The sequence below is a fragment of the Strix uralensis genome, chromosome 5 (assembly GCF_047716275.1).
Source record: "Strix uralensis isolate ZFMK-TIS-50842 chromosome 5, bStrUra1, whole genome shotgun sequence".
Taxonomy (NCBI): domain Eukaryota; kingdom Metazoa; phylum Chordata; class Aves; order Strigiformes; family Strigidae; genus Strix; species Strix uralensis.
The window spans coordinates 25714460-25742132 of record NC_133976.1 but is presented as its reverse complement, the minus strand read 5'-3'; the positions used below and the strand labels follow the sequence as shown (position 1 = coordinate 25742132).

At 35.5% G+C, this 27673-nt stretch overlaps 1 protein-coding gene across 10 annotated transcripts in view; it reads right to left on the bottom strand.

The window, feature by feature from the left end:
• Nucleotides 1-27673, bottom strand: part of CADPS2 (calcium dependent secretion activator 2) — a 321289-nt gene that overhangs the window by 69509 nt on the left and 224107 nt on the right. For 6 of the 10 annotated variants that reach the window (XM_074870153.1, XM_074870154.1, XM_074870157.1 and 3 more), the window contains exons 14-17: nt 20281-20382; nt 15689-15752; nt 13406-13529; nt 10848-10868 (exon numbers count right to left, since the gene is read on the bottom strand). In XM_074870153.1, the coding sequence (XP_074726254.1) occupies nt 10848-10868; nt 13406-13529; nt 15689-15752; nt 20281-20382 (311 nt within the window). The remainder of the gene's footprint in view (nt 1-10847; nt 10869-13405; nt 13530-15688; nt 15753-20280; nt 20383-27673) is intronic. The other 4 variants (XM_074870156.1, XM_074870163.1, XM_074870159.1 and 1 more) reach the window with 1 other exon arrangement.

Below are 27673 nucleotides of genomic sequence, written 5' to 3'. Positions count from 1 at the left end.
AGTAGACTTCAAAAATAAAGCAAACAACAAAGGTAAAACAAATGTAACTAAAATTCTTACAGTACAATTAAACTCAGTTTAATTTTCAATTAAAAAAAATTCATAGGACTAGATCCCAAAAAAAGTCATGGGAGGTAAGGGAAGACACCAATTGAAATTTTTTTAGAATCATAGTTTAATCAGTGAAAGTAATCTGTCCAACTACATAATTTGTATCATTAGGAATAACTTCAGTATTGGCTATCTGAGCTTGTTTACTTAACAAAGCTCGTCCCTAAGCATAAACCATGGGATGGAAATGATGTTGTACAATATAATCATATATAAAGTATAGTCACATTAACCAGGTTTGCAGAGGACTTATGAAGCTGATAACACAAGGTGAGTGAGGGTCTCAGGAATCCTATTTTCTCATTTTTTGTGCATGTTCATAGATCACACGAATAGAAAATCACACAAATGCACATCTTCATATGCAGAAAATTCTGCTGACAATTCTTTCCCACTTTATGCATTCATCATTACATAGAACATTAGCAGATTAATTACAAAACTTACATATCTCCTTGGTGTCAGTAAGAATATCAAACTGCATGCACTAAATGTTTTTAACACTTAAAATTTCTGTCAGGTTAAAACCACTTTTTAGACATCTTAAAGGCAAGTGACCTTGTCCAGTTCTTCAGCACTAACACACTGATGGATAGTACTTTGATGAAATATATAGCTTTAATGCAATTTTTGAAGAAACATTGGATTAGAACCTCCAGCAAACATCTCCTTAAAGGTTACTACAAAACCACATTGTTTTCATGCAAAAACCAAAGCAGGCAAATTAGTTACTGAAGCGACTAAAAAATTTTTTAAAAAATCTTATTAAAATAGACCACATAAGCAGACATGTTGAAATAATATGATTTCTAAAACCACAATCTAACTCAAGAAAGAATTATTGTATGAACATGTACCAAGCACAAAATAAACTCCAGGTCACAAAACTACATTCACAATGTCAAGATCACGGTTATTAATACTGTACTAAATTTGCAAATTTGATACTGTGGAACAATAATATGAATATAACCACAACTATACTAATGTACTATGTCAAATAAGATTAGAAAGGATTGGTCCAGCCCCTATTATTTAGGTTATAGCATAAAGACTACTGTTGGATTCAGACTTAAACAGTGATTTCTATGCTTATCCTGGACTGAAACTACTGTTTCCTCTAGTAGTGTGTCCTCTCCTCCCTGAACACACAGCAAGTACTATTCATACAGCTGATACATCACTACCAGTATCACTGATGTTAATGAGCCTTAGGAATAAACTAGTGATATTATTAGAGAGTATGAGTGGCATATCTGATTTCAGCACAAACAACTCATTTTATTACAAATTCAGCCTGATCTTCATAGACCTTACCACTAACCAAGTAAACAAAACAATTACTTTAATAATTGCATCCATTCCTAATGAAACCAAGTAAGCTGTAAACAATTCAAAAAATATATCCTAGAAGGGCTCCTCTAAATTAGTAAGAAAATAATTCTAATAATTGCATTGAATCCGATGCTGCATTTTTGCATTGAAGTTCACTTATTCCACACCTGGAATAAGCCTAGAATTGTCTATTGAACAGACATCACTATCCATAGGGAGAGCAGGAGAAGGACCATAGATTTACCAGCTAACTGTGAGATTATCCTGAACCACCTCTGTGATGAGATCATGACAAAGAGAAACATGGTCTCAGGGAACTAGTAATTCCATTGGGCAAGGCACTGAGGAAATGCAGTTCTGGTCATCTGTGTTGAAGTGATGAACTTTGATCAGAAATGTCATTGAAAGGATAAGAATTCTGAATTTCAATCAGAAATGGAATTGAATGGAGAGTCCAGGGGTCTTTTTGTGTGTATTTGTTTGTTTGAAAGGCATAATAAATGTAATAAAATGAAAGATGAAAGAGGGGATCAGAAGTGTTCCCACGCAGGCAATGTGGGAATACAGTGTTCCCACAGTGGGATAACTTGGGAAGGAGAAGACCTGCTTATGATCAAGGATGATGCTGGTATAAAAATAAATCAGTCATGATAAATTATTTAAGCCAGAAATTGTGAGGATTTCAGTCATTATGGGACTAATGTTCAGTAATAGTTTTTTCAATAGAATTAGTGTGTCTAGGAGGAAAAAGAGGACAAAACCTGTACATTTCCCTGTGAAGTCAGTATGGCAAGTTTCTGAATGATGTTTCATGGCAGGAATGACTAAAAATGTGGGCCAGATTAGGCTCAATGATTCCAGCTTCAAATTTTCATGAGATTCCCCATGCTTTTTATTATTTACTAATTTACTCTGAAACTATTTATTACTTGCTAAAAACATGCAAATTACTCTTAATGCTTCATACAGCTTTTGACAATATTTTAAAACTCATTATTTTCCTAGAGATTTATTGATAAGAAAAGGTGGCAGAGAATTCCACTCACTCTGCATCCTTGGACAAATCTCTAATTTTGTTGTTGTTTACAGAGTCACAGAATAAATCAGTATATGCAATTTCATTTGGATGGTATGTGCTTCCCTACATTTTGCTTAGACTTCATCTAAAGCTTCCTTTTCCATCTGTAAGTTACCACATCAGTTAGTCTTTTTTCTCTGTATCTAAAGACCTTTCACTTTCCAAATCTAGTGGATATGTGTTATGGATAACCACCATTTACATGGGTGTATAAACAAGGGTCTATGAAGTAATTTGACAGAAAAAGAACTAAATATTAACTTTTTTTACCAAACAAGTAGTATATTTGAAATACGAATACCAATAAACTGTTATATGGAAGTTTTAGAACCTCCAAAACATCTGAGAAAAATACTGTGCTTGTCTTTATAAGCATAAAAAAATTACAGGAATGGAAATCAGTGCTGTCAGTTTTCATTATATTCATGATGTCTTTCTCCCTACAATTACTAAGGGTTGTTAAGATGTGTTTACACTGCTCAAACTAACATGTTGCAGCAGGAGTCGAGTCAGTAAATATGCTGCTTGACATCTTTTAGAAAATAAACAGAAAAAGCCATCAATCATCTGTTTTCAGCTTCACATTCTGTTGAAATGAAAAAGCAAACGAGGCTTTGCAAATAATGGATGATTTCTCAAGTACGCATTATCAGTGAGTCACAGAAGCACCAAGAAAATATTGTTAAATGAGCTAAGTTAACTAAAATGCTACTGAAATGACGATTGCTTCATGGACCGATAGTGCCTAGGGCCACAAGCGACTGTCAGATCATTCAGTCTGACCTCCTGTGTCACACAGGTCAGAGAACTTCTCCTTGTTCCTCGTTTCTTGAGCCCATCAGGATGTCTAAAACCTAACAACAGTATGTCTAAAACCTAACTTAAGCTTGCTTTCCAGAAGAGAGTTTATCCTTGAAGACAAATGTACAATTCACTTATTTTCTTTTTCTCCCCAGCATGTAAGCTGTTAAACATGTGTGTTTAATTTCTCATTGGCATTTGCTGAGCACAGGAATCTGCTGATTAAAGAGGTGATTCTCCTCCTCAGGTATGAGTACAGTGCAGCTAACAGGTACCTGTCTCTGGCCTGCCAGTCTCCCCACTGTGGCACAGCATACATATATCCCTTACTAGTTTTCCCTGTCTAGTATTTCATGCTTCCTCCTTTTCTTCAAACAAGTGTATCCAGACCAAGACACTCAGAAGAGCCAACCTGTCTCCAGACCAGAGGGTCTCCCACAGACCAATGTCAGGGATACTGGAAAAAGGGCAAGTATGCTGAGACCCCAGGTTCACAGTCCCAGTGGGCTTACAGGTACCTTCACATCCAGACACCTAGATGGGACTGGAGACTTCTGTGGTGATGCTGCAGTTTAGGATTTGGTCCAGCTCATTTTATGCCAAATTGCAACAGGACATCCAGTTTGCATGTTGATCCTTCATGTAAAACAACTGGCATTTGTTTTAACTTTCCTTGGCACTGTGGCTTTGGTTGCTGGCAGCGCTCAGCTCTTGTGCTACCTAACAATAATGCTACCAGCATTAAAGCCTGAAGAAAGTGCAAGATGTCTACTAATGGAGGTGTCTGACTGTCAGCTAATTCATTTCTATGCGTGTGCCAGCATTAGGCCCACAGGAGGGCAGATAACGTGATGACTGTTGGCTGTCAAATTCCTTCCAGGATGTGCACAGCAGTGCACAGCCTGAGCAAGGTTTGGAGTTTCTGAAAGAATATTGTCTGTTTGGATATTGTGCAGTGAAACCTAAATCTTATGTACTTCTCAAATCCAACTGTAGTGCATGGAGTCTAAATGAGCTACCTTTTATTCTATACCAGCTCTCTGGTCAAGGAATCTAACTGATTCACTCCAAATAGGAGCCTGAGAGTCAACTCATATTGATGCAGAGGGAATGACAGGGAAGCCTTGCAGTAAAGCAGGTCATTTGAGCTGTATGGAGCCAACTCTGCTCCAGTAGGGCCCATTAATTCAGATTGACATGTAAAACCAGAAAGATTGCTTCTAGACTTGTATCAAAAGCAGTACAAACATCAATAAACTGGAGTTAATATATGTTAATAGACCTGAACTGACCCTGAAGAGTTAATCTGCAACTGGGATAATCCACCCACAGATAATTTTGATTTGCCTGTGGTGGATTTTCTTGCAAATACTCACAGAATTAATTCTGCATGAAAAAGGAAGGAGTGGACATCTGGGAGGACATCCTATATTCTTCTGATTAAAAAAAAATTCTTGCCTTATATAAATAATGGAATTTAGCTTTAATTATGAAGTTGAAACTAGTCTTCCCATAATTGCTTTCTAAGAATTCAGTAGCATTTTTAATTCTAGGGACAAAAAAACTTTAGAATTCATTACCATTATCACCTATGTGCAGAGAGATTATGAGATCTGTAGAAAGAGTTCACATCTCCTAGTCTATAACCTATCATTTCACAAAGTGGGTCACAGTACAATATTTTCAGTTTTAAAAATTGATCATAGTATTCAATGGAATTACTTTTTTTGGAAAATCACAGGTTGGTTTGGTTTTTTGTTTTTGTTTTTGTTTTTTTTCAAAAAAGGAAATCTCGGCTCATGGAAAAAAATGGAAATAACAAATCTGAAAACGTAAAAACAGAAGAAAAAAGGCAGAGATGAAAAGAAGCCTCAATTTTTAATTGCACTTAATTTATGATTGTTTGTATTCTGGTTTTGGCAACACAGATACAAGCAGTTCGTATTTTCTTCCTTTCCCTCACTTCTAATTTATCTTCAAAAGAGGAAAGAATTAATGTTCTCAGCACTTTCTGTTCCTGTGGAATAAAACTCAGAGGTGACAAACATGACAAACTGAAGGGCTGCATGAATGAAGAGACCTGAATAACTGACATACTAGACTGAGAGAAAACTGGCACTTGAAAGTGCAGACTTAGTAATAAGTGTTTTCAAAAAATCTAATAATTTTAGGAGTCTAAATTTTAGGGAGTTACTGAAAGATGACAACAAACCTAATGCTGCAGGTAACGAGGAAGGAAAAGTGATGTTGACAATTATTAACTTTAAAACAAATTTTGAAGAAATCACTAACTGAGGACATAAAATGAACAGAAAACAATAAAACGTAACACACATTTGCAAAGTTAGGTTGCACTAGACTTGTGCAGTAGCTTTTCTTGATAGGATATTTTTTTAAAAAAGAAATTCAATAATCTCATTTATTCTGACTTTAATAAAGCATTTGATACCATACCTCATGGGAAAACTACCAGTTAAGCTGAAGAAAATGAGGATTAAGAAAGAAACTGTGTTGGATAAAGAAGCTGTCTCAAGAGAAAGGCAGCAGATAGTGTTGAGAAAGAGCAAAGAAAGGTTTATTGAGGAATTCCTTGAAGATCCACCTTAGGGCTGAGCTTCCTTAATATTTTCACAAATGATTTCAGAATAAATAATAGGAGTGTACTGATAACAATGTTATAAAACACTTGCAATAGACAGCAGGGTCAAAATGCAGGAACCAGAATTGGATAATTCCAAAGAATGGGAGAGAGAAACAAAATTTGATACTTTAAGGAGGGCAATCTATTTTGACACACGAACAGCAATAAACATTTGCTATAAACTGGGAACTTGTCAGCTGGAAATGATCAAAATGCTGAAGACTGGGTTGAATGGCTGTGTGCCACAAGTATGATATAGACATCAAAAGACAAGTGTTCCTTGAATATATTAGATTAAGCATTTCTGGTATAATAGTACTACTAGTACTGTGCAAGGCATCTCACGGGAATGACTTTGCACAGTTCTTGTCACCAATGTTTAAGAAGGTCGAATTCAAACTTCAATAGGGCTCCTAAAATGATAAAGATGAAGAACAGGAGGCTAAAACACAAGGTGATGAAAGCCTAGGTTGCGTAACTATAAAACTTGTCGAAAAATGTATCATAGTGCAAGGAGGAATTGGAGATGATGAAATGCTAATGAAGGAGGGAACTATCCTTCCTTCATTAGGGATATAGAACAAGGTTAGTATGCTAAAAACTAGGAACTAATTTGACTGTAAGGTGATTCCTACACCTATAGAGCAAACAGGACTTGAAATGGCCTTCACATGGGTGAAGCATGGAGTGGAAAAGGTCAAGAGCAGTGACAAAGACTGACTCAGCCCAGATGTTAAGAGAGGATGTGGGTATGTTCACAAAGGAGTATCAGGACATGGACCTAACAATCCAGGGGTTCTTTTCTAGACCTCTGTTCCAAAACTGAAATCAAGGATATTTGTCCATATCGTCTTTCCATTTAGTTGCCCAACAGAGACCAAGAAGGTGTTATGCTGCTATGCAACTCCTTCGTTTTTGTTTGTTCAGTGAAATCAACATGCATGGATAGCTTTAATCAAGTCCTCTTCAGGTACAATGACTCTCTCCACTTGCTTTCACAGTTTCAAATAATGTTTGTAGTGTTCTTTTTAAGTCAGATAGATCCTTCTGAGCCTAGAGGGCATTTACATACTACCCTTTCTTTAGAAACTTGCATGTAATGAGTATGTTAACGATTGATGATGTCCTTTAAAAACCAGCAAACTGTTGAGTTGCTCCTGACCTTCTACTGTATGGAGTTAACAGTCATTCAGCCTTTGGCAGTCTGTCTGATAGTAAGAAATATTGGGATGACAACTGTGATTTAAATGTCTTTGAGCAACTGCACACTACACAGTAACTATTTGCTCTGATTTTAATAGAATCTATTCTCATTCCTTTTATTAAAACTGATTGACAGAAGGAGCCCAGTATATTCAACTGCTACAGACTTTTAAAAATAATGAGTTAAAAGACAACTACCTAATAATTCAAATCTTTACAATCTATTGCCTCAGAGATGAATATCTACAGACAATGACAGATACTGCCCTCTTCGCTTCACAGCCACTTACCACTCTAATCCCTAACCCAGTTTCTTTATTTCTCCACAGCAAGGTAATGCCCTTGTGCCAAAAAATGTATTTACATGGAAGTTTCCATCATTTCTCTTGGGCAATGACAGCAGCACTAGCAGAGTCCATTACTCCTCAGACGTTCATATTTCAAATAAATTTAAATGGGAAAAACCATTCATTTCTGAGAAGGAATAAATAAAGTATTTCGTTACTCTGTGTGTGTGTTAATGGATGTGTATAAAATATAAGTGAAAAATATGAATTCTGTATAAGGAAGGCCAACTGTTTTGAAGGAGAGAAAACAGGTGAGAGAGGCATGCAAATTTCTGTAAGCTGTTAATTGGAAGCTATACAAAATGGACATGAAGAATGCCATTTGTCTCTGGCCTCAGCATCTAGCAGGTCGAGTTACGTTCAGCATTATCTATAGGAAGAGTTAGCTCAAGTTAAATACTGAATAAGACAGGAAAATATGCCATACACAAAATGATCTAAAACGTACTTTCAGGCAGCAAAATCTCAAAGGCATCATTTGCTGAAATGAAAATGTTTTATATTTAAAAAGCGATTTTCACATGTTGATGCGGTATCATCTCGTTGACAAATTATAAAACCTTGCTGCAAACTACAAGGGCATTAAATGAGAGTTCTTAGACATAGTTCAAAATTATAATAGTAGGTTTGCTGCTGTTTTCCTCATAATGGTAATTATACTGACTGAACAGATTAGCTACTCCATGAGAATTTCAGCTGTACGTGTCATAAGGAATGACATGCTGAACCCTGTATAAATGTCATTGCAAATATAATTTTTATTGAAAAAAGCTGTTTTATAGTCATAATAGTACAATGACATGGGAGTGCTAAATAAAATGTCATCCTGACTGCAAACAAATCCTGTTGATGCAAGTGCTGCTTATACCACTGTGTCTGCCATTAAGAAAGTAACCACCGTCTTCTGGGAAAGCATTCAGAGTCTTGTTCAATTGAGACTGTGAAAATGAGAGCACTTGGGGAATAGACCCGGGAACCTGGCAACCACGCTGCTGAAAAAGGATTCTCGCAACAAAAAGAATTTGCATGTTCACCTCTGTATTTCCTAACAAGGACACTCCTGCAATTCAAGATTCTCTCTACAGTATCTAGTGCGTAAGTTAAAAGGTAAATAATAGTTATCAAGAAATAGTTTTTCTTTATTTTCCACGACAATGCAGTATATGGTATTAGGGCTAAGCATACTGTACATCAAGTTCATGATGATATCTGCAGGAGTTTAGTTCTGTCAGCCAGGCTAAAATATAACTTTATTTGGATTCCTTTCAGCTGCTTCATCTTTTGCAACAGAGAAATGGGTTCAATAAAACACAAAATTCTGGTGAAACACAGTCTATTTACTCCTTTCAATAAAATTAATTTGTCTGATTAATTTCCAGTTGCATTTTTAGTCAGAAGCAGAATTTAATTAAGCAATTAAATTATAAACACAGCCTATAAACCTCTACCTTCACCTAGCTCACAGTGAATTTCCATTTACTCATTATATGTGATAGGCTTTCCTCTCATCCATTCTCTAACAGTTATTTGCCAGGTCACTTAAGGGACAGCTTTGCTGTCCTATCTTAAGAACATGGCAATAGTTTCTAGCAAAAAGTCCATAAACCTAATGTAAAACAACTGAAATCAGGTACAGGTTTTTTTGGTTTTTGTTTTCTGTGCTGGTAACTGTAGGCCATCTGTGCATAATGTTCTATATTTCTGACATAATGAGCCTAAGAAAAAATAAGAATAGCAAGCGTGGGGCACAAGGAAGATTTGTACTTGAGGTGATACATGTTACATTAAAGTGTACAGCTGAGGTTTTAGAGTGTAAAGGTCAAAGGACACAAGCTTTAAAATCAATTTTCTCATTTCACAAATTAATTTCAACATTTTTCTAAATTTCTAATTTGAAGAGATATTTTCTTCAGTACCTACAGACGTAAAAGTACTAAATGTAATTTTTGTGCTATCTAGCTTTAGATATCTTATCTAGTAGGGAAACTCTCTTAGGGTGCATTTGTATTTGATGGTGTGAGATAGGTCCTTTCATAGGGAAATTGCTGAAGGAGCCTCCAAGCACTCTGAATCACCTTCTTAATGAACCTCTCCCTGTTGATCAGAAGGGGTTGGGAGATTACTTGATCAATTGGAGTTAGTATCAACTCATCTTAACAGGCTGTGGCATGAATACCCATACCATCAACACACTGCTCTCTTTTTTAACAGTTCCAAGTAGAGCTGTTGTATTTCCAGGGCATTTAAAGCTTTCAAATGAAAACCAAAGTTTGGGGAACCAATGGAATTTTTTGAATCTTCAGTTATGAACACAGATTTTAAAAAAAGTAGTTTTATAATTTGCTAGTATTTTTTTCTTGTTTAATGGCTAAAGAAGCTGTTCCTCCAAAAATGGACCATCTTTTTCCCTTCCAGCCCCTCAATGGCTCTACTTTGAACTACTTCCATGCAGTCTACGAAGTCATCACCCCAGTCTCTTTCCAGATGGAAAATTATTTCATCCTGAGAATGCTACGAACTCAATGCCCCTTTCCATAAATGTGGTTGATATTATTTGTGGAAATCCCACAAAGCATCATGATCAGGCTTCCATCGGGTCTGTGCGTACCTCTTTAAAAAAGGTAAGACAAAGCAGTGCATGCATCTATTTCACAGTATATATACGCACAATCCCTCATACTTCTATGCAGCCAATACTACTCAGCCACAAATATTACTTCAGCTATGCTCTTTTTATGGTCGCTCTTAAATATTGGGATATAAGCACTCAAAGAAACCTCTCTGCACTACTGGAGAATATACACCACTTCAGCTTCATGAAATTAGGAACATGAAGAACTACCATCCTCCCAACCTTCAGCTGTAACTGGAAAAATAAACATATCGCCAAACAAAGCCATGTCAGAGAAATGTAAAACCAGCTTTACAAAATTAGTTCTATCAAGACCTTCATCAATAAATCAGTAGTCCCATTACAAAATGGATACCATTTTTGCTGATGACCATGAAACTACATTTCTCTAAATACACAAACTGATTTTGAATTTAACAGCAAACTTTTCTGCATCACTGAGTTACACATCTTTCACAGAAACTACAATTGCATCATATTCCAAAATATAAAATTATCTAAACTGCTAATATATATGCACATCATAGTTAACTTTCAGTGTAAATGAAGAATGCATGGATTATACTACAGCAAAATGAATTTTAATGTTCACACATGTTCTGCTCAATATCTTTGTATTGTTGAAATCAATAAAAATAATGAAACAAGACACAACACACATCTGTAATACATGCAGACATGCACACAAATAGTAATCACCTGAGTCCTTTTCTGCTGTTGCTAAATAAAAAAAAAAAAAAAAAGAGAAGAAAAACATCATTACAGAAATATAACTATTTAGACTTAAAACCTTAAAATCTTCAGTATAGCAGTGAGAGTCCTGACAGTCAGCTCACACAAGTGATGGGTTTTGTCAGCTGAGGGAGAATGGTGTATGTGTTTAAGTAGTATATTTATATTTCTAGTCCTGCGTAGTCTCTATTTTGGGCTCATGGGCTGAGTTTGCATCCATATTGTGCCTGGGAATCTAGACACATAAACAATAGTAAAAGAATATAAGAAAGGAAGAATATAAGAATATTATTTTTGTTAGAGCCTTCTTTGCATCTCTATCTTTTAGATAGCTACTAGTGGTCTATAGCTGATATTATCATGCAATAGTTGCATTTTCACTGACTGATATGATGTTGTTCACTGAAGAAATATTCAAAGAATAGGACAAAAACTCCAAAAATGTATGACAGATACATTTGAGGACATCAGTAATGATACAAGGATAATGACTACATGCTTTCTGTGTGCAACTTGAGGAGTAAACAATTAATGCAAACACTAACATGAATCACTTTTAAGAGAAGAACGTAATTTCAGTGCACGGATACAGTAATGCTCCCATAAACCTAATGAAGCAGAATGGACCCTATTGCTGAAAACTATTACATTTATACTGGCAAAAATGTAGGATATTTGTAATGACCAGAGTACAGAGAGAGACCAGTACCTGTCTCATTGCTACTGAAAACCAATGTGTTTAATTTTCTGATGTTATGATGCTGGAGACCTTCACTTTCAAATAGTACTCTATCCTCAGAAAAGTACTCAACCTATCTCTTATTGAGGTACTAGACTTATATATGCAAGTATCTATTGTGCTGTGGGTTTACAATTACATGAGTGTAAAAATACTTACAGAAATACAGTTGTGTTTCAACCAAAAGACAATAAATCGTAAAAGAAATCTGCAAATCAAAATATGTCATGGGATGGACTGCAGTTTTATGTGCTGTTCCAGCTTACTGCAGTGTTAGGAGTGTGCATATTTTAAAGTGCAAATTTGCTGCTTGCAGTGGAACTGCCACAATTCTCTAGGATATAGTTAAAAATCTTGGGCAAGGACGTATTTACATCACTGTAAAAAACTTTTCCAATCCAATTTAGTGTAAGTGAGTTTAGATACCTTTTGCATGCTTTTGTCATCTTTTAAAAATGCTTCTATTTTTATACCCATTATTTCAACAGGTTTGCTAAAAGACCTAAAAACTGAACATTAAAAAATCCCCTTTATGAATACAGAAAGACAAAACCTAAGGAAAACAGTTATTTTTGTTTTTTCATTCTCCAGAACAGATTTAGTAGTCATCCTTGTTTCTTTAACACAACATGATATCATAATTAATTATGATAAACTGGTTACTAAGATGGTTTCATGTTGTTACTCCCATGATATAATACTGGTTGCTATAGTGATGAGATGGGTTTTTTGTTAATCACTTGTGAGATTGGTTAACTCATGTTTTTCAGAGAATTTGAGCATAAATGGAAACAGGGAAAAAAGTTGGCTTTATAATATTGCTAAACATATGAAGCTTCTTCATTTTGCTGCTATGATAACTATTTCTTCTAGTGCATTGCTAGAAATACACACTATTTAAAAAAGCATAAAATTTGGACATTTTTAAAGCAGAATTCATCTTCCATGTATTTTCCTGTTAATTGACTGTACCTCAAAAAAATCAGCTGTATAGATGTGCACACACTGTTTTCTACTCCTGAACATATCTGTTCAGGTATATCTCAAGCTTTCTGTGCTTTATGGAATAGAACAGATGTGTCTTGACAAGACATATGACTATTATGACTTCCTTTTTGTTCTATATAAGGTTTACAAATAGTAAAATGACATTGTGTATCCAAACCATTTTTTTGAGCAAAATCTTTGTTAATTTCAGGATATACTTTCTAGAAGATACCTAAATTCCAGAAAACCTTCTGATTACCATCAAATCTGGTATTTTGTCCCATTAATTCATTCAGAAAGGATGTAATTAAGGTTTTAATCATCAGATTATTATTATACATCTGACAACACAACAGCAAAACTAATCACACTTATCTATCTGTCTGCTTTATAAGTCCATCAAAAAAGCATCTATACCCAGAGTTTTCAAGCTTCAAGGTACTGTCACTGCTGCAAAGGAAAGAATTTCTTGTCAGTGGTTTAATTACTAGAAATAGTTAGAGAAATAAAAAATAACCCATAAACAACCTTTTAGATTTATGGAGAACTCAAAAGTAAGAACAAAGGGCAACTTAAATTAGGAAGTCCTAGTCTTCCATTCAGACAGGGTCCCAGGAGGCATATTAAAGCAATGAATAGGAAAAAGCTCCATAGTTCACCAGCTGAGATTTTAATGAGACATTTCCCCTTGCTGTGGAAAGGGTTTGTTCTGGAAAGGGAAAAGGCTGCTCACAGAATATTCAGTTAATAGGCATTGTTGGCTTTTACAGCCACTTTGGCAGTTGATTGCTGTACTAACCTTCTATTTTGGCATATTCTGTAAGTCGAGTGTAATTGATCAAGGCAGCCTTCTCCAGACATTTTCTAACCACTTTCTTCACTTCTTCTGCTGGTATGGGAGTGGCAATATCTTTCATTAAAACCTGCACCAGAGACAATTATACCACTTGGTTATAGTCATTACCCAAAACCCAATGGAAAAGGATAAAAGTATCCTAAAGTTACTACAGATCTGATAATGATTAAAGGCAGAAATCAAAAAGGAGCTATTTCAGCTGGTGGAACTAGGTATTTGTCTTTGAAGGTTTCTGTTCAACCCCGGTTTGACTGTCTATATGGTATTTATATACAATACCTCTACGGTTTGGCATTTTGCAGCATGCCAGTCAGTCTTCATTTGGGTGACACCAAGAGCAGTATAACAAGAGCATTCTGTGGATGGGCTAGATCATGCTGCCCACTAAAGATGTGGAAACTTGCTTGGTTCTCATCTGTGGAAAAGCTTCCACCACTGCGTAACTGTTGACTCTTCAACAGTGTAAAGGAGAAACTGTGAACACCACCATCAGAGCTAGCTAATACTGACTTGCTTTTCTTCCTTCATAAAGTGATTCAAATTCAAGATGTCCTTGATGTGAAAAACAGTCATCCATAGTAGTCAGTGAAAACACTGAACGACTGCTGGAATATTTTATTATGGACAAGTAGAAGAACAGATCATATAAAGCTTTTCAAAACCTGTCAGCTTTTAAAGCCTATTCATTTCTAAAATATAGGACTTAGATAAACTGGATCGCCTGTTGCAAGAGAAGTAAACTGAGAATGTATACCTCTTTATATGAATGCAACAGTATATACTCTGGATTACTACAAAAAAAGGAATAAATATTGTTAATAATTCACTTGCATTTTTACTTTTATTCTATACTCCATTAACTTTCAACAAGCAGGTGTAAACAAAACTCAGTATGTTTCTACCACATTTTAACGTCAATAATAAAATTTCAGATAACTCACAACCTTTTAAAGATGCTTCTTCTCCAATGGATCCCCAGACAAACTACACCCTTATAAAACATATCTAAAAACTACTGTTAAAGGGAGGGTACAAGAGATACGGTCTGGGGAAGGATATGGTAGAAGTAGAAAGACATTGCTGCAAAGCAGACTTCTTCCATTACTTGCACATGCATATGACATATCTACCTTTGTTAACCTACTTCTTTTTAATGAACGACTTGTGGATTATCAAGGGAAAATACAGTATTCAAAAATATTATGGATTTTTTTTTTCAAAATTTTCAAAAACAGGTAAAATAAAATGTTTCTAACCCATTCTGCATCCACAAGTATAGGAATGCACATTTATTCCCAGTCAAGACTGACAATGGTATTGCTTGAGCACCTGGTAGAGTACCATAGCCATTTGTAACAGCAGGAACAGTGTGAGGAAATAACTGTTTCATATAACACAAAGGAATCTACACAGCACTACAGTTAATGAGATTATAAGTCAAAGAAGACATATACCCACACTCTCTACATGTTTTTGAACATGGCAGAGGTTTTCTAAGATAGAATCTCTATCCATGAAGTGTTCTGCAGTGCAGAACAACTGACACTCCCCAGGACCAGACCTCTATGATTTTGGCAAAACTACACAGACTGGGATCTAAGCTTTTTTTGAATTCATACCTTCATCAGGCTCCTGCTGATACAATTCCTCTGGAATCTCTGCTGGAATATAAAGTTCTCTTTCCTCAGAGATGACTGAGATGCTTTTACTATTACCAGGTCTTCTCTCTTCCAGTCAATACAAGAGGATTTGCTGGGCAGGAGCTTATATTTATAGCTGCCCATGTCGGTTTTGCTGCATATAATTTTTTCTTCTTAAATTGACTCAGATTATGCATTTATGGAAGATTATTTGGATTATATAGAAGCTTTTTAATGTTACATATCAGTACAGACAACATCATCAGCATAGAAGCCATAGAAAGCAGGAAAGGGGGGGCTGTAGAGTAAACCTGTGCCACTTTAGGGATAATGCTGGGTAATTATTAAATTATAAAGAAAAAAAGAGTCACTACAGTGGCTTGAAGTGAAAGTCTAATAAATAAGTCCTACAGAAAACAGCTGTTTGCCTCTGTGGAAGACAATGAGAAAAAAACTTCCCAGTGAACAATTAAAACCAGTAGTAAAATAACTGAGAAGACATGAGTCTGCTTTCAGCAGCCTGAAGGCAAAAGAAAAATGCAGGCTTAGTACTCAAGCAGAATTTAAAATATGTTCTCAAACTTACCCTTTCAAGTAATGAAAGTGTGGCTTTTAAAGCTCCTTCAGGACGTCCAAAGGGGAAGCAGTATCTTAAAATGTAAAAAAAAAAAAAAAAAAAAAAGAGGAAGAGAAAATTATCAGAATTATAATACATAAGTTCAGAATTTATTTTGGGATGTAACTGTACACAACTTACATTAAATTATGTTAGCAGAAGACTTCTATCCATGAAGTACAAATGAAAGCAGAAGCCCTCTTCAGTAGTCTACCATGGAGCATATGTGTAGTACAGAAATATCAGCCCACCAGCAGCTCAGAAAGAATTTAAAAGCCAAAAAGCATCACTTCCACTTTCTCAACTATGAAAGATACTTAATGGTCTCTGATGAGCTTAATTGGAAAGAGGTAGTATTTCTCATGTAGTCATGACAGCTACTGGAGATGTGAAGTAGCGCTCTGTTTATTATATCTTGTTTTAATATTGGATTAAGAAAAAATGTCAGCTATTTGGGAATAAAAATGCCTGCATATATTCCATAATTTTCCCTATTATATTATAAATAGCTTGGAAAAACATTTTATGTTATCTTAAACTTTAGCAGCTACAACTTAAACCATAGCCACTTCTGTCTCATCTAAAATTATGTAAATTAAAAAGTGATCCCATTCATAGCTTTGTTTTTCATTTTTGTCTACTGAATTATCCAATATATCAGCTCAATGAGACTACAGTGCTTAGGCAACTGTAACCTCTCTTAATCCCATCTCTAAAATCTTGATGGGATATCCTCAATTGGAAAAAGACTTTTTACTGTGCTGAGAGTATTCTTATTATTACTTACTGAGAATGGTAGCCTCATATTCTAAAGTTTTCCAACAGTAAAATCTTTTCTAATGATAAAAGGATTCAGACCAGTGAATTTTAGATATACATTTTGGTCACCCAAAATAAAGCACTGCAAATGAGGTCAAAAAAGGATTTTCTGCAGTGAGAATTCCAGTATTTGCTTTGCCTCATTTTATTTCTTTCTTACTGTAGTGCTAACAATTTCTGAGGACAGGTTAACAAATTAGCAATGCAGATTTAATGACCCTTAGGCGTTAAGTCATCTTAAAACATAATACAACTTTAGATGTTTTGTCTCCTCGTCCCTTTGCAGTACATTTCCACAATCCTTCACTTGCCTTTCACGCTTATTCCTATCAACCTCTACGGGTTTGGCTGTGGCAAGGATGTTCCCACAGCTGCGGGGATCTTTAAGGATAGGGAGACATAGATGGTGACAGTAGTCAATTCAATTATTAGACATATGGATAATTGGGTCTGTGTCATCCAAGAGGACCAAGCAGTAAGTTAGTTGCTGGGTACAAAGGTAGTGGACATCAGGAGGTGTTTATATAAGTTACCTAGGGGAGAATAGAGAAGGAGCAGCATTCATGGTCTACATTAGACCAGTAATATACAGAAGTGTAGGAGGAACACTCCAGAGATAAAATTCATGCAGCCAGGCAAGAGGTTAAAGTTCAAGACCCTCATGGCAGCTTTCTCTGAAACATTGGCTCTTCCACATTTGATGCCTGAAAGGCAGGCAGAAATCTGAAGTCTCCGTGAGTAGTAAAATGACAGAGAGGAAAAGTTTAAGTACCTTAAGAACTGGGAAATACTTTAGATGAGAGTCACCAGCACAGGACAGGCTGACTGCATCTTAATCGTAATGGAGCCAGGCTGATAGCAATTAAAATTAAAAAGGCCATAGGGGAGTATTAAAACTGGAAGCGGTGGGTTAACTAACAGGCATAGGAGAGCATTTTTTTTAGATGGGTGTGACCTAGTGACCTAGGTGTGACCTAGTGACCTAGGTGGACATAGCAAATGTTCAGTGCATCTCTGAAAGGTGTGAAGAAAAATATACTCTTCAGTTAAAACTGTCCACAATGACAGCTGACCATTGCATGCAATGCTAAGCAATGGAGTGAGGGCAAAGCTCAGAAAAAAAAAGAAGTGCTGGTGATTCTTGAAAGTCTGTACCACTGACCCTCCAATTAGTATGATGAGAGTGATTAGGAAATGTTAAGTGATATTAGAGGAGCTGCAAATTGATGACAAATAGTAATAGAGATTTCAACTATACACATGTACGCTTGATCAATGTCTCATTAAGATGAGATATAACGATAATCTTTCAGGAGACAGTTTTGAATTGCTTCCTTGGACAGCTAATTTAGGACCCGCAAGAAAAGATGCCATTCCAGATTTGGTCTCAAACGTGAACAGGACATAGTTTGAGAGGTGCAGAACAGGAGAGGTGTTCTGTTGTAGTGATCATAAAACAACAAAATTTAATAATGTAGCAAAAGAGAACAGGCCAAAAAAAAATTCAGTACATGTACATTCAGTGCATGCTTTGCATCAATCTTTACTGCTGAATGTATTCTTCAAGCTACTGAGCATTTCACAGTTATCACAACAATTTCGATGGATAGAAATATGGAGTGTTTTTAATACCATGTTTTCTTAAGCAAGCAATCTCACAGCCAAGCTTATTCTTTGTTAATTAATGATACAGGTGATCTTTTTGCATTACTTGAGTCAAGGTTTTATTTAAAAGTCTAATGTTAATTCTTTATCAGGATGTCCTATATTGTGACTCTATATGTTTTATAAATTCAGATTCCAGGACACTATTGATTCTTCCTTCTACCAGTATTATGCCAGTATCCTCATTTAAATCCAGACCTAACTTTAGTTCCAACATTTGTTCAGAGAAAGATATAATAATTGCTCTTCAACTGGCAGAGCATTGTTTGTCTGTCTTGATTAAATAGGATTTTAATGCAAACCTGAGAGTCCTCTGAAGGATAGAGGCATTCATCTATGAATGACACATTTAATTGCTCTCAAGGAGGAGCTTCTAATGTTGTTTGAATTTCCTCAAAATCCACCAAAACTAAGGCAGAAAGATCCTATAGTCACTGATATAGCCGAAGCTCATCAACATGCTTTAGTGTGTAGGTAAGCAGACATGATGGGTTTCACCTTTATTTGTTCCAACTCAAATAATTATTTAGACCTTATTATACATTTTGTAATTAGTCTCATGCACATGAAGGCCTGAACAGAATTACTCTGAAGATGCCCAGACTCTCTTGTTCACCCATCTTGCTTCTCTCTCGGTACATATTCAGAAGGCTTCTGATGCTTCAGTATTTTTTGGGTCACAGCTAATTTCACTGACTTCATCATTGTGTATAAGTACCTATATTAATTGGAAATTCCAGCAATTTTGTTTCTACCATAAACTTGACAGGATATGATCATAAGTATGCCAAAAAACAGGCCAAACAGGCCAGAGGTCTTCTCCCAGCTCCAGTACACTTTTTTTTTTTTTTTTTTTTTTTTTTTTGGTAGCAAGCATGAGAAGATTGTCACAGAAACAAGTTTTTCTTCCCCCTGCAGATGATGTTCTTTGTCAGTACTCTCCTCCTGCCTTTCCAAGGCCTGGGTAGGAAGCACTCTGTCCTTTGCTGCTCTGTATCTCTTCTCTGGCAAGAGCTATTTAATTCCATGGAAGACAGGAAACAGGAAATGAGTCAAGGAAGAATCTTTAAAGCAAATAAAGGAAGGGAACATAATTTTTTCCCCCAAAGGAATACCCTCCTTGGAGAATCCTAGCTCTCTTTAGTTTAATACAGAGATGAAGTCCCAAGTGAAGATTGCTATGTCCTCTATGCTCAAAATGACCTAGTTATCAACATGGCAGATACCAGTGAATACTAGACATTTACCTCATCAAACCAGAGAGGCATCCAACAAACTTATAGCCAACCTTGCCAAACAAAAGAAAGCTGTTTCACACAGCACTATTTAAACTGTGGGACTGGTTGTCATAAGGTGATACAGAGACAAAAAATTTCTATAAATACATTCTAAAAAAGGATTAGATTGACAGAATAGTGGAAGATATGTTGGCTTAGGGTGATAAACTAACAGATTTGGTAGTCTACATGCCATTTTAATGCTAAGCTTCATAAACCATCAATCTTAGAAAATAGAAGGAAAAATCACCCAAGTTTGCTCACTTTCTTGTACTCCTTCCCTAAACATTTACCGGTATTGACAGTCCTTAACATATGACAAACTCTTTATTGAGGATGATGGACCTTAGCTGACTTAGGAAAGGTAAACATATCATGAAACCATGAAAATTATGTTAGACATCTAGAAAAGTTTTAGCTGCCATCTATCAAAGATGTTATCTACTCAGATGACTCTTCTGATCAGTACTAAACCAGAAATTGCTATGGCTCAGTCATTTTCATTCAGACAATTTTCTCTCTTAAGAGTTATAGAAAGCTTAAATTTTAAAAGCATCAACAAAAATCAGGCCTATATTCTTGCACAATCTTTTCTACCATAGAAAAATATAACTCACATGATACACAAATTTTAAGCACAATCACTTGTGTCAATAAATTATTCCGTATTTAATATATTCAAAATTTCTTTGCAGGTAGACTATTTTATTTTCACTCTGCTTGTTCAAGACCAAAATTGAACACCATGAGAAAATTCTTCCAGAAAAAACTTAGTATTCATTGAATAAACTATACACTCACCTGAAATGGCTTATTTGGTTTTCTAAAAGGGAGGAAAGTCTGTCCTTAATTTCCTCAAACCTTTCTTTCTCTTCAACAGATACTGTTCCAATTCCATCTGGCCTGTAATATTAAATATTTAATAATTGTTGATATCTCTTCAAGCTGATTTCTCTTTGAACAGTGATCTTTATTTTTCAAGCTTCCAGTTAACATGCGTGCTAACTCTCCTTTCCTCTTTCCCATTGCCTTGAAGGATAAACAGTAACTTGTGAATACAGTTAAAGAAGACTGCAAATAGACAATTTAACTTTTGAACTGAACTTTTAAATTCAAGTCCTAAGTTTCTACCTGATCCCAGTATGAACACAAAGTAGCATATATTTCTCCCAAATAATTCCCAAAGATATTTAATATCCTTTCTCAAGAAAATGAGTACTATTGGCACAATAGAGGGGCCTACTCAGATCTTGTTGAATTTCAGCTCCTTGAATCTTCCAGATACTTTCCCAGAGACACAATATGGTTGAAAGTGATTTTAAAATAAAGATGTGAGGCAAATTACAGCAAGAAAAGCCAGAGCAGGCAACACCTAGGAATCCCCCTGCTTAGAGTGAGCATAGATTTTTTGATCCCCCATCCCATATTGACAAATAGCAACATGTAACAAAGACTTCCATATAAATATAGCATAAAGGATGCAACAAAAAAACCAGTCTTTAAAAAACAAAAGCACTGGCATTTTTTTAAACATAAAATTTAAATCCCCAAAATTAATAATAAGCCTTGTTAAGCACACACTTAGTCTAAAGTCTTAGCCTAAAGGTGCTATTAATGTATTTATATTGAAATAATTACCAAATTTTTGCCATGCAGTCACAACTTCCCCACATACAGCATAATTTAAAAAGAAGTATCTGAAAACTTCCTTAACTTCCTTAAGTTAATCTCTTAACTTCCAGCTCCAGAGTAACAAAACAGCTACTGCTTCCCACCTGAGTTTATGACCCTGACACTAAGTGCAGATCTGCCCAGTACCTCCTCCAGAGCCTCCAAAACTGTTTTTCTAGACTGAGAAAGTTTCTAGAACTGAGAAAATTGTAGTAAAATGACACAAAGAAAGACAACTTTCCATGAATGTTCAAAGAACCATTCTAGGATTCTATGAACATTTTGTTTGCTAAATTGTTACTTTAACTTTCTGCGATATATTTATATCTAGGAGGGATAAGTTGCCACCTGGTCATGACATAAATAATTCTCTCACCCTTTAAATCACTTATATTTGTGATCTGTCAAGTCAAGGTGGAAAGAATGCCTGAACTCCTTAAATTATTGTGAAGACAACAATAAAAATCAGATATGGTGGAGATATGAGTAACCAGGCACATCAATATACTATTGTATAAATTTGATGTGAAAGAGCAAATAACTTATCTTCTCTCTTTTGACGGATGCCAGGATACTTTACCTCAGCCTTCTGACAGATGGAATGGGCTCAAATTTAAGTAAATTGTACTGTCTGATTTCATTGTCAGGAGAGATCGTGCTCTGGAGTGATAAAGCAAATAGTTCTGTCATATTAAACATCACTGAGGCATGTCATATATATGACAGAAAAGACCTAGGGGTCCAGATAACAGTAAGTGAAAAAGGTGAGCCAGTAGGATGTCATATCTGTCAACCTGCACTAAGGCTAGGATTGCCACGTACCAGGGAGCTGTCACTTCACTGAGTTTGTTGTCATAAAGAACCTTGTTGACAACACCTAAAATTTTCAAAACTGTTAAATATATCTTCAGTGGATGTCTGCATAGAAGCCAATGTCCCAGAAGAAAAAGAGAGTACACAAAAAGGTGTTAGAAAAATGTACCATCTATAGCACTGAAAAACTCGCCTCTTGAAAACGTGATTTTAGAAAACAGCACAAACTCTGAATCATTATTTTATTTCTTCCTGTTAGCCTTATTGCAACAAGCAGAATATAGAAATGCATTTTCACAACACAGTTCTGAGACACATATTGTGCTGGTGATCATTTTTTTGCTACTCTTGGGAATATCTATCTACCACTGAGAAAAAAGAATCCACAGAAAAAAGAATCTGACTCTAAGATGAGCTGAGACAGAAAAAATAGATACATAGTTTCAAAATTTCCACTAATTTTGTCTTCTAGATCTTTAATTGCTTTAAAGACAGAATAAAATAAAATAGCACTGTTTTGAGCTGGTTATTTTTATTTACAGACTATTGTGCCTGGCAAGAAAATCAGACTCAAGCAGTCATTTGGTTTTCAAAGGATTAGGCCATCCATAAACTATGCAAGAACTATTTTGCAACTAAACCCAACAAATGAGCCTTTCCTACTGTCCCAAATGTTATGGATAGTGATTTGGACTTATTTTTTCAATTCAAAACCAGTGTTCAGCTTTCTTATTGCAGTGTGGGACCTCTCTTTCAAGAACTCAGCCAAGAAAAGTGATGGATTGTCTTAAGAAGAATTTTCATTTTAACATTATCTTCTCAAGAAGGTAAAGGGAGAGTGAATTTTCCTTTCCACCACATTTTTTTCCTCCTTATTCTTCACAACTGCTTTTGGGATTAGAGAACTAGGTGAAACAGTGAACACTCAAAACCTGAGTAGCCTTCTCTGTCTCACTTATATTAGTTTTCCATTTTTTGAGAACTCTGTCAATTGTATTTGGATTGGTCTGTCTTGTCTGCTTAGATCACAGTCTAACTGGCACAGATGTAATGTTGTCTCTGGTCACATCTCAAATTGTTTAATTCACTTGGACTTAAATATCAAAAGAGATTTGAAATAAATACCTCATGAACTACAGCTAGTAAACTCAAGTGGGAAGTAGTTGTTCGACCATAAGACACTTAAATAATGACACCAAAAAAAGAGGTTGACCAGAATTTTTAAAGAAACTTTTAGTGTGACAATCTTGCAAGATTTCTGTCATGATGGTAGTTACTCTAGGGAAGCTAACTGATTAGGTGGTGGATTTAGGTTTTCCTCTGGGAATGGACTGTTTTTCCTCACTTGATATAATACGTTAAGGCTTGGAGTACCCTCCAGAAATATTTTGATGTCTAGAGGTCTTAAAACATGTAGTAATTTGCAGAGGTCACTTGATGAATTGTACGATTAAGACTCTTGTGAATAGGTATGGCATGTGAGATAAAAACGGTATACCAGTTCCAATGGGAATTAGATATGATGGACACTGGGTTGACTGTAGATTGTTTCCAGCCCTCAACTTTGGAAACAGCTTCTCCTAGTGGCCTCTCAGAGAGCGAATTGTTACCTTAAGCAAAACTGCTTTGTTGAGACAGCCTTGTGAAATACTAACTGAACATGACTGACTTTTTTTTTTCCTCTGGAATATCATCAATACTGGCACTTTTTACATATTTGCATATTTAAAAAATGTTTAAAGTCTTTTCAGTGAGCTTTCCTCATTAAAAACATAGACCATCACTTTGGTCTGTCATGAAAGAATGTATGAGGAGAGGAATGCACAGACTGATATTCTAACATGTACACACACGCACATAGATGGGAACAGTAAGGCTGACCAAAAGAATCTGCTAGAGAAAAATGAGAAATTATGATGAAAAACAAAATACAAGAAAAATACTTCAGCTAAGGTCTTACTTCAAGACATTTATATAATAAACTACATTTCAAGGGTGTAGGAAAAACAAAAACAAAACTTAAATGTCATCTTGGCTCCTAGAAACAAATTGTTTTAGAAGACTTCAGTGCTTTCTAAGAGCACTTGTTTTTAAATTCAGGATGCACAATAAAATGAAAGAACAGTGACAACTTTTAAATTAACAAGATAAAACTTTGACATCTTGTTTCTTAGTAAACTGTAGATTAAATTGTTTAGGATTTTGATGTAGAGATTTTATTATCTATTTATAGGACTTTAATATCCAAGGACTTTAATACCCAAATTTTCCTTTAAATCACAATTGTATTAATTAAGGTTTTTGTAATGTTCATCATTTATGTTAGACAAATCTAAGAAAAACAATTATTTACATTACCAGCTTTGAAGCAGGCAGAGCAGACGTCTTTATATTAACAGAAAATGAAGAGAGCAAATTATCACGTGGCATTTAAACATTGCTTTAACCAGCAGGCACTTGAAGACTGAGCATTTTGTTGTTTATATTAACTATTCTTCAAACATTCTGACAAAAAAAAAAAAAGGCACAATAGAGCCTTCTGCTGTATGCATTTCTCAGGCTGATCCTACATCTGCTTACAGGTCATACCCTCCTTTTCACAAGTGAATGAAAAAGATCAGTTCTGAAGGCCACTAAAACAGATTAAAATGATAAATCAGGTTAATTTTACTGATCTTTTATGCAGTCATATTTTAGGTGGGATTCATTAATGCCCTTCTACTGAAAAGCTAAACATGTATTAATATAATACCATTTTCCCCAAAGTATAAGGGTATGTATAGGCATTAATCAGTTGAAATTAATGACCAAAAAAATGTATAATGTTTAGGGAAGGTGAAAGCGTGTAATAGCATTAGCTGTTCCTTCACTGTCTAAGATGGCAAGTATCACCTTAAATATGCAGAACTTTGTTCTAATATTTCTTAATAATGTGTGAATTGTGATTAATTTTCTATTGACAATTTCTCTGAGGCTTTTCAGAAGCAGATTTCTTTTTATACATTGAAAAATGTGCCTCTGTTAATATAGTGAGGACACATTTTATTATAACATTATTATAGTTATTAGCACTTTCCAACACAGGACAGTATCCTTCCTTAAACCAAAGGTGAGGTCAACATGACTTCACTTGGTACCTGCAACAGGGTGAGGAACACTGCTTCTAGCTTTGAACTCGGGAGAACTCTACTGATTTCTTTTGGCTATTTACAACAGTAATATATAGAAAGCTCTGTCACTAATTGAACAACATTAATTAAAAAAACCCCCAAACGTAACTATTTAGAGGCCTCACATCAGAGGCTTGGGGGTATGACGCACATAAGTGAACCACTTAAAAAGGAGAATACAGATTAAATTAAAGATTTACCTTCCTCTGTGCAACATATACCTTGGAGATGATCAGCTTCCAAAAATGAAGGAGGAACTGGATGATGCAAGAGGCTTGGCACAGGGCAATACGTAAAACTGAAAGACCTAGTGAAAACGTTCTATTCTCAGCATTGCCCAACGAGTCTCAGAAAAGGGGAAGATTACATTCACTTGAAGAAAAGGGATATAAATGTCCAAGGATCAACTAGTTTCTCCAGTTCTGAGAGAACACTGTTTCTCATCTAGAAGCACAAACTCACATAGCATATCAAACCTAGAAGGTATATTTTCTCATTCTGTTATTCTGGGGAAATGGTGATTGATAACAACTTCTGAATAAAAACATGGTTTTGAGTATGAGAAATCCACTCTCAAGATTTCCATTATAGAGGACTGATAGAAAAATGAGACAAATTACAAAACCAAAAGACTCTTGTTGAGTCTCTAGATGCTGTATCAAACATGAGAAAGAATGTATATAAGATGCTGTTAGACTGATGGAATATAACTCCTGATATAACACACTTCCCTAAAGATCCACACTGTAAGGGATCTCAGGCTCCTTCCTCCAGCTGTTGGACAGCCGTGGAACAGATCTAAGATTAAAGCAGAAGGCCCAATTGCCAGTAAAAACCAGTGAAAGACCTCGCACCTGCTATCATTACAACACAGACAAAACATGTGAGGTTGAGAGTGTAAGAAGCACAGCAGAAAGAGGAAGCATTTTCAACTGCTTAAAATTGAAAGATTCACAAAATTCTGCTAGCAATGGTTTCTTCGAAAACCATCTAAGAATAAGTCTACATGCTCTTCAAATATTTTTATATACAAAATTATACATATAAAAACATAACACTCTTGGGAAGAGATCAACTGGACAAAACCTTTCATGTCAGATGGTGACCATGTGCAGATCAATGGTGAAACTACTGACTTAAATTCTGGAATTTTAGATTAAATCTTACTAGATATTGTTTATGAAATACTTAAAATGAAGGAGAAACCAGCAAGATACAGATAACCTTACTTTAATTCTACAGTTAATTTTGTCAGAAGAGAAGGAAATACCTATTCAGAAGCTCCACAAAAAATGATTAGAAGAGACAGAGCAATGTAATGACATTATTTTCCTTATTTTTACAAAGTTCCTTGTCCCAGATTTGAAAGGGATGATTTCTCTGAACATTCTTTTATCACTTGACATAAAGTCTAAAATTGCAATAAATGGTTCTTATCACAAAACATTGAAAAATGAAAAGAAATATATGAATACATAGCACTCTCTGAAGTTTCCATAGTTTCATTTCTCTTATTCTATGTGTTCTTTTACTCCATTTTAAGATATTTCCTCCAAGCATAACAGGAGCAGGAAGCCTATTAGAGAGTGCCAAATGATGGCAAGGATCTAAAAGAAGCTCTCAGAGAGGGCAAGGCTATTGCAGGGATATGAAATGAATTCTCTGCATTGGTGTTTATTATGAAGGAAATTAAGAAGACTCCTATGCTGGAACTCTTCTTTGTTCACAGCAAAAAAAATCTCTATTTGCAGCACAGAATTTGTCCAAAACTGAAGCAACTAAGAAAAAGCTTATGGAACAAATTAGAAAAATCAACAGCAGTAAGTTGCCAGGGCCAGAACTGAATTACCTATGGATGTGTGAAAGTTCTCACTGAGAACTGCCTTCCTACTGAGGAATGGGAGGTAAAGAATATGAGATCAATTTAAAAATCAGAAGTTTCCAGGGGAGGTAGGGGGAACTACAGGCCAGTAAGCTTTACATACATCCCAGAAAATTAGAAGGAACTATAATATAAGGATATTTAAGGATAAAATTGAATAAAATTCAGTAATACTATCTACTGTGAAGAAGTCTGTATGGCTTTGAAGCTGTAAGGCAGAGAAATCTTACCTTCTGATCTTGAAGTTCTCTAAAGGGATCAAAAACAGTGGATGAACATGACCTGATGAGTACCATGTACCTGGATTTCCAAGAATTTTTTGTCAGAGTCCCTAACCAAAAGCTTGTAAGGCAATTAAGCAGCCACCGAGTAAGAGTGAAAGTCCTTACATTTACAGTGAAAAAAGAGAGAATAGGAATAAATGGTGTGTATCTGCAATGAAGGCAAGTTATCAGTAGAGTTCTGCAGGGATCTGTGCTGAGACCTCTGTTATTTTACAGTATTCATAAATGGCTTGGCAAACAGCTAAGAACTGAGGTGATAGTAAATGTAGTTGTAATGATAGTTATGTGGCATAGTGTGAAATTCCAGAAGCACCTTGTGAAACCAAGTAGCAATAAAAGAGCAAACAATGATCAAGGTAGATAAATGTAAGGAA